The sequence below is a fragment of the Perognathus longimembris genome, chromosome 28, assembly GCF_023159225.1.
Source record: "Perognathus longimembris pacificus isolate PPM17 chromosome 28, ASM2315922v1, whole genome shotgun sequence".
NCBI lineage: Eukaryota > Metazoa > Chordata > Mammalia > Rodentia > Heteromyidae > Perognathus > Perognathus longimembris.
This window is the reverse complement of record NC_063188.1, coordinates 106,452,977-106,461,043: the sequence shown is the minus strand read 5'-3', so window position 1 is coordinate 106,461,043 and position 8,067 is coordinate 106,452,977. Positions and strand designations below refer to the sequence as shown.

The window sequence follows — 8,067 nt, the reverse complement described above, 5'->3', positions numbered from 1 at the left end:
AATGCAAATCAAAACAACATTGAGATTCCATCTCACCCCAGTAAGAATGTCCTATATCAAGAAAACTAACAATAACAATTGTTGGAGGGGATGTGACCAAAAGGGAACCCTACTTCATTGCTGGTGGGAATGTAAACTGGTTTAGCCACTCTGGCAAGCAGTATGGAGATTCCTCAGAAGGCTGAACATAGAACTCCCCTATGACCCAGAAGCCCCACTTTTGGTTATCTATCCAAAAGACCACAAACAAAATCACACTAAAGCCACCAGCACAACAATGTTCACCGCAGCACAATTTGTCATAGCTAGAATCTGGAACCAACCCAGATGCCCCTCAGTAGACGAATGGATCAGGAAAATGTGGTACATATACACAATGGAATTTTATGCCTCTATCAGAAAGAATGACATTGCCCCATTTGTAAGGAAGTGGAAGGTCTTGGAAAAAATTATACTAAGTGAAGTGAGCCAGACCCAAAGAAACATGGACTCTATGGTGTCCCTTATAGGGAATAATTAGCACAGGTTTAGGCAAGTCACAGCAAAGGATCGTAAGAGCCCAATAGCTATACCCTTATGAACACATAAGATGATGCTAAGTGAAATGAACTCCGTGTTATGGAAACGATGGTTATATCACAGTTGTAACTACTTTCAACGTGTCATGTGTAACTGTAGCTTCAATTATTGACGATCTTCTTGTATCACCATCCTGTGGTTGTACCTACAATATCTCTGTATCTTTTCTGAGTATATTGGAAACCGTGTATACTGGTATTAGAACTAGGAAATTGAAAGGGAATACCAAAATCGAGAGACACAGGGTAAAAAAAGACAACTACAAAAGCAATACTTGCAAAACTGTTTGGTGTAAATGAACTGAACAACTCATAGTGGGGGAAGGGAATGGGGGAGGGGGGAGGGGGAATGAGGGACAAGGTAACAAACAGTACAAGAAATGTATCCAATGCCTAATGTATGAAACTGTAACCTCTCTGTAATTCAGTTTGATAATAAAAAAAACTTCAAACATAAATTTTAAAAGCACGAAGTATATTTGCTTTATGAACAAACCAGAATTCACAAATCCTTAGGGCCCACTACAGACCTGAAAGAGTACTTTGCCAGAACAATGGGACCACAGACACAACTATGGAAAACTGTAAACAATAACCAAATACTATCACATCCTGGCTCACAAATACAGTTACTCCGTTCCATCCTCTCCATACCCAGGAGAATAGGAAATGAACAAACACTCCCTATGACTTTGGAAAGATGTTAGTCCGTTTCATTGGAAGGCAGAAATGGTGACTATTACTGTAGCCAAATTGGAAATGTTTGTTTAATATTGCTAAGATAATATTCAACTATAGCATAGTGAATCATAGCTATCAAACCAGTCCAATTTCCAATTTCCTCTATCTTAGCATCAACTATTTCATAAGAGTAGCCAGCAAACTCTGATATATAGGTTCTTTGTTTTCTGTCTATGAGCAGAAAGCATTGAATCATGCGATAGCATGACATTTTTCATTATTAATCTCTGTTCCTTGTTTTCCTTTCTGCTAAATTCACCTTTACTCCTTTCTAAGCAGTTAGCCTTGACTGCCTCAGGACAGAGAGGCAAGATATAAGAAAAAGCAACTAACCAAGTGGTTAAAATATTGAGGTTCCAAAGTCCAGGCCTAGACCTGGCACAAAGATCTGGATGTGTCAGGAAGGGTACAGTTGTTTCATGTTCAGGTCAGAAGGTGAATGAGGATCATTTCTATGGCACAGCTCTCTGAGGAGACTTGTGCACTCTACCAAGTCAAGTGAGGAGGAAATATTGGAAGACCATCCCAGGTTTGAGGATCTTAATGCAAAAGGAACCTAGGCCTTGTTCATGATTAAGTTGACATGGTTAGGAAGACCTTAGAGTGCTCTGTACCCAGCTTGCTGTAAGAACCAAACACACATATGTCAGCAGAAGTTTGAAGCAACCTCCAGAGCACTTAAGTATTAATCTACTTCCTGTTGCTAAGAACACAACATCGTAGGCTGGGTACGTTTTAAGGCAAAGAGATTTATTAAACTCAACAGTTCTGGAGAATCAATGGCTCACATCTGAGGACAAACTTCTTTTTTGTTTTCTTTTTTGCCAGTCCTGGGCCTTGGACTCAGGGCCTGAGCACTGTCCCTGGCTTCTTTTTGTTCAAGGCTAGCACTCTGCCACTTGAGTCACAGCACCACTTCTGGCCATTTTCTGTATATGTGGTGCTGGGGAATCGAACCCAGGGCTTCAAGTATACGAGGCAAGCGCTCTTGCCACTAGGCCATATCCCCAGCCCCTGAGGGCAAACTTCTTGATGGCATCCTCAAGGTAGTAAGAAGCAGGGAGCATATCTGTGTGTCTGTGTATCTTTAGGTCTCTCCATCTTCATTTAAAGACACCAGGATTCCATCATGAGGCATCTCTCCTGATGACCTAGTCATAGTCTATGCAGCAACTAAGGCTCTGCCTCTAAATACTAGGCAGTCATATCCTCAGTAGATCTATCCCAGGGAAAGGAACACAAGATAGTGGGGTAGATTTCCATCATCTAAAGAGAAAGGACCTGAGGAAGGTTAAAATAATTTAATTTCCTAAAGTTTCATTCTGGGACCAATATTCACATTTGACTTAGGAGCACAAGACATTGGAGTCAATGAATGGTGAAGAGAGTTGTCTTCCATGTAGCACTGGGCTGGAGTTGAGCATGATGCCAAGCAACTACAGAAAGAAAAAAATAACAGAACTACAAAAGAAGACAAAGCAACTGATCGTTAAATGCAATGTCTAATAGGTGCCAGACACAGGGAAAGCCTGTGGAGGGAGAAAAAAGGGGTATCCAGACACAAGGAGGAAGCCAGGGCGTCCACACCTGCAGGATCTGACCATTTATAACCTATATATTTCAGCTACAAAGAGTGGGATTCTTTAGATGTTTATACAGAATGGAGCATGAGTTATACTAGACAAGAAAGAAGAGTTTACCATGACTTTTTCCAAATGTATTCAAAATCATTTTCAAATTTATTCAATGACAGCCATCTTTGAACTGTTTTCTGATGGGCAGAAGACAGAGGTACTTCAAATGTGATGTTTGACTATTTACATGTTGGAATAAGTTTTCTTATGGCTTGCATTCATTTTATTCCCCTTTGTATTACTCATAGAACATTATACCAATTTTGGAGAAAATTATGCAAAAGGAAATTGTATTGTCTCTGAATTTAATATAAGAATAGAAAAGTAGCTGTTATAAACTCTTTGTCATAAAAGAGAGTGTAGACCTAATCAGCTAGAGACATAGTGTGCCTCAAAGAAAGGTAAAGTAATTACCTAGATAGTACAGCCATCAAAGATGAACACGGGAGTGCTGGAGAGTCCTGCTAAGCTCACAGTGTTGCAGAGTCCAGCTGGAAGCTACCTGGCCCCCTCTAGTCCCAGCCCCTAGTATGAGGTAAATGGTATTCAGAGAAGTTACATGATGTGCTCAAGGTCTCAGAGCCACCACAGAACACAAAGGGCTGTCTAGTATGGTCTGGTCACTCTGTACTCCTTGAACAAAAAGTTCTGGAAGTAAATATTACACCATCATATTGTTTCCATAGAGTTTATTGTACGGATTCGTGCTCACAAATCCCACAAGAGCAATGGAGTGATAATATGTTCAACATGTTTCTTTGTGAATCCACCATTCCCCTCGAATAATATTTACCCTACCAGAAAGAAGAAAGTTTAGGTTATTCTTCTAGAGATCATGTGTTCCTTAGGAAAGACAACTTTCCAAAGAGCCAGAAAATAGCATACTTTATTCAGTTTTTTGTTTGTTTGTTTGTTTTTGGGTTTTTTGGTGGTGGTGTTGTTTTTTACCAGTCCTGGGGCTGGAACTCTGTCCCTGGCTTCTTTTTTATTCAAGGCTAGCACTCTACTTCTTGAGCCACAGCTCCACTTTTGGCTTTTTCTGTTTATGTGTGCTGAGGAATCGAACCAGAGCTTTATGTATATGAGGCAAGCATTCCACCATTAGGCCACATTCCCAGCCCACTATTTTATTCTTTTTTTTTGAGTCAATATGAATTTTTATTAACACACATTTGACAAAGTCTGTACAAACCAAAACATTCCTTTTTTAAAAGGTCCATTATTACAAACATACAAAGAAATGAAAGGCATTACCAAAAGTTAGCTACTCAATTTCATGGTAAAACAGTGTCATGATTTTTAAAAACCAAAGTTTAAAGACTTGAGATTTCTTCTTTCCCTTTTAAGAATGTATGGAAAGTTAAAAACGTGTGGATTTACTTTATATTAAATGTCAAGACCTTAAAAAAAGATTTAGTATAAAAACTATGTATGCATTTTTATATCATCAAACCTTACATATTTGAATTTTTCAGTCTTTAAAAATAAAAAATAAGGGAACAAAACCATGACTGTCATTTCTTTCACAAACCTTTCTCTATAACCGAATACATCTGAAAGATACCTGACATTTAGCTTTAGCTAAAAGTCTCTGGTTCAAAAAGTTACAAAACTATTTCATACTGTTTTACTTGCTGGGATGCAAACTGATAAAAAAAAAAAAAAAAGCAACATGGTCCATTGTATCTTGGATAAAAAGGAAGCCACCCACTCTTCATCTGTCCAGCTAGATACATGGCCCTTTTTCCCAGAACGATATCACAAATTGCAGAATATTTGCTTTTAACAAGTTAAATTTACTGTTACAATTTTGAGAGACTAAGGAACAAATGTCCACTGTCCTTGTAATGATTACCCTTAATTCATGTTGGGGTAACTGGTTTTGTTCTGTTTCATGGCCCATACTACACAACCCCAATTTCCTTCACAAGCATCACAGAGAGGAACCTGAAGAATATGGCTAGAAATGCAAATCTATCTTTTTTCCTGAAGAAGTCAACCCCGTGCCCACTGGGTCAGAAGAGAGGGCACATGCGCCCTGGCAGAGGCCGCGCTGCTCCTGAGAAGCACCTATTTTTCATACTTTCATTAAAAGCAGGGGTGCACAGGCCAGAGTGAGCAAGGAGTAAGAAGAGGTACAGTGATAGTCTCCCAATCAGACTCACAGTCCAGACTTGAGCAGCTCATCCTGACCCCCCACCATATTCGAGAATTCAAATATTATCCAGTCTTGAATATGCAAATGTAAAAAATATTCTCTAACTGCTCAATAACTGATAAAAGCAAGTAAAGGGTATTTTTTTTAAAGAAGTGGCAGTATGAGAATTTGGGATCAATCACATAAAAGAGTAGGGAAAGGGGTGAGGAAGTGTCCAGTAGAACCTGGACAACCTTTCTTTCTGCCCTTACTTAAAAAGACAGACTCTTCAAACCTTTGCAACGTCCTCAAATATCTCCTTAAATGCTCCTCTAAGAAACTCTCCAAAAGGCACTTAGCTCTGTACTTCTGCATCAAGTATTTCACCTTAGCAATCAGTTAAGACCGTAAGGTAACAAGAAACCATCTTTTACTAAAAGCTAGAGAATAGGACTTTTTTTTTTAATTTTCAAGAGACATCACTTTTACAAGGACTAGCTCGGCTACCATTATTCCTTTATCAAGAAAAAGTTTCTTGGGCTGGGGATATAGCCTAGTGGCAAGAGTGCCTGCCTCGGATACACGAGGCCCTAGGTTCGATTCCTCAGCACCACATATATGGAAAAAACGGCCAGAAGCGGCGCTGTGGCTCACGTGGCAGAGTGCTAGCCTTGAGCGGGAAGAAGCCAGGGACAGTGCTCAGGCCCTGAGTCCAAGGCCCAGGACTGGCAAAAAAAAAAAAAAAAAGAAAAAGTTTCTTTTTTAAAAAAATAAATAAAACTCTGGATATACATAGTACAAAGTTCATACATAATATACCTGGAAAAAAAAAAAAACCCGAGGATACCCTGAAGCAAAAGCTTTATTGAGAGAGAAGGCCTCTCTCATTGTACCAAGTCTTAAGGTGGCAGTTTTTAAAGTTCAGAGAGTGGCAGTGATACACAATGAATGCAAACAATTTGCCCACGGGTATCGCAGGACCCAAGGATGGACAGAAAACATCACTCTGCACAAACACAGAGCAGTGACCACCACACACACACACACACACACACACACACACACACACACACACACACACACACAAACACACACAAACACTCCAAAGTAGTATCAAAATAAAAAAGAGTGGGAAGGAGGAATGGAGGGACAGACAGAGAAAAGAGAGGAAAAGGACAAGGCGGAAGTAGATAAGAAGGAAAAGAGTCAACTTGAAACCCCAAACACTCAAGCATGCAGTCATAACACAGCACAAACAGGATGTTACCATTCAGCTCATGACAGTCGCACAAAGAAGGATAGCTGTAATAAAATAGAGATTTCTTAAGAAAGCTTGCAATTCCAGAGAACAGCCAGGTCTCCAACCCAGGACTACTCCATCTACTGTTGCTTGGGAGCCTCTTGATGGTCTGTCATGGAGAGGTTATAGCTCTTGACTTCTCAGATTTCTTGCTCTTAGACAAGGCAGCTGCCTGCTTCTGGAGCTCTCTGTTTTTAGCCTGTAATTGCTCTGTGACTTCTTTGTGTGTTTTCTCCATTTGGTTCATTTTAGCCCTCATCTGAGATTCCTGGTATTGAAAATCAGCCTTCAACTCTGTAATCTTCTTCTCCTTCTCTAAGATCATCTGATCCTTTTGATGTAACATCTTCTTCAGAGTTACCACCTCTTCCTTCAGCTGGGCAATGATGACAAAGTGGTCAGTGCCTGGTGAGTCCAGAGCCAGGTCTGGGGAGAAGCTGTCTCCATTAGCTGTGATTGACTCAAACTTGGATTTTTTCTTTGGGATTTCATTTTGAATTGATGTAGAAAGTGTTTTCTGGCTGTTGTAGTGGCCACCACCACTCAGGCGGCTGTACTGCTCCTTCTCCTGATGGCTGCTGCGAGAAGAGCTGCTCAGGTGTTTCCTCTGCTCTTTGGGCTTCTGCAGGACACGTTTGTATGAAAGTGTGCACAGCCAGCACAGCAATTTCCCATCTACCTTCTTTCTATCGTCTTTCCTGTCAAACGCACACTGCTGCTTGCACTGTTCACAAGAATATGGTGGTCCATACTTCTCCGAATTTGTGCAGCGCTGGCATTTATTGCCAATAAATGCTGCAATTATGTTGCAATACTGACAAGGTTTGGGCGTTCCATATAGCTGTACATTCTGAGCACATTTCTTGCATATCGTATTGGTTTTACTCTCCTGCTGGTACTCAGTCCTGCAGTAGGTACACTTCACAACAGGGTGTGCAATCCGACATTCCTTGCACAGCTGCTGCCCCTGAGACAGCGCCTCGAAGGGGAAGCGCTGGTGGCACTTGGTGCAGGCGCAGAGCGCCGCCATGTCTGGCCCCGGCCGTGGTCGCCGCCTCGCTGGCCCGGCCCGCCGACTTAGCTGACAGTCGGAGACACCCACTATTTTATTCTTAAATAATTTTTTCTTATTTCTCTTTTACATTTTCCTTAACAATAAAAAGTATATTGCTCACTTCAGTGGCCAGACTTTGTTTACAAATGATTGTAAACTCTTTCAAGCAATCAGATCAACCCAGGCAAAACCAAGGCAAGCTATTTTATGATTTTTATGATTTATAAAGTTTTATAAATATAAAGGATTATGAATATGACATATACATAGCTTTTCCAACCTGAAATGAAGGTGAATATTTCAGGGCATGTCTATGTTGATGCCATCCCTTCTTGGTGTTTTATCTTGCTGAACTTTGATTTTCCTTTCTAAGGAATTACACTATTGGAGATCTCCCTTGAATCTACCATATTTCAGAAAATACATTTGTATATACTTGCATGCAACCCCACATATTTAGCTTCAACATATAAGGGAAAATATGCATCCTTTGTCTCTCTGGGCCTGACTTACTTCACTTAACATAATTTTTCCCAGGTCTTTCCATTTCTTTGTAAATGGTACAATATCATTCTTTCTAATAGATGACTAAGATTTCTAAATTGGTAGCTGACAGGTGGTTT

The 8,067-nt window shown here is 40.3% G+C and overlaps 1 protein-coding gene across 1 annotated transcript; it reads right to left on the bottom strand.

Annotated features, from left to right (window-relative positions):
* Nucleotides 1-6,200: 6,200 nt before the first annotated feature.
* LOC125343567 (protein FAM76A-like) lies at nt 6,201-7,478 on the bottom strand. Its single transcript, XM_048336060.1, has one exon. It carries the CDS (start codon nt 7,418-7,420, stop codon nt 6,503-6,505), a length of 918 nt encoding a protein of 305 aa, XP_048192017.1. The 5' UTR covers nt 7,421-7,478; the 3' UTR covers nt 6,201-6,502.
* Between the last annotated feature and the right edge of the window lie 589 nt (nt 7,479-8,067).

Excerpts from the sequence above, each read along its gene's own strand:
- LOC125343567 (XM_048336060.1), bottom strand. The coding sequence starts at position 7,420 with ATGGCGGCGCTCTGCGCCTGCACCAAGTGCCACCAGCGCTTCCCCTTC.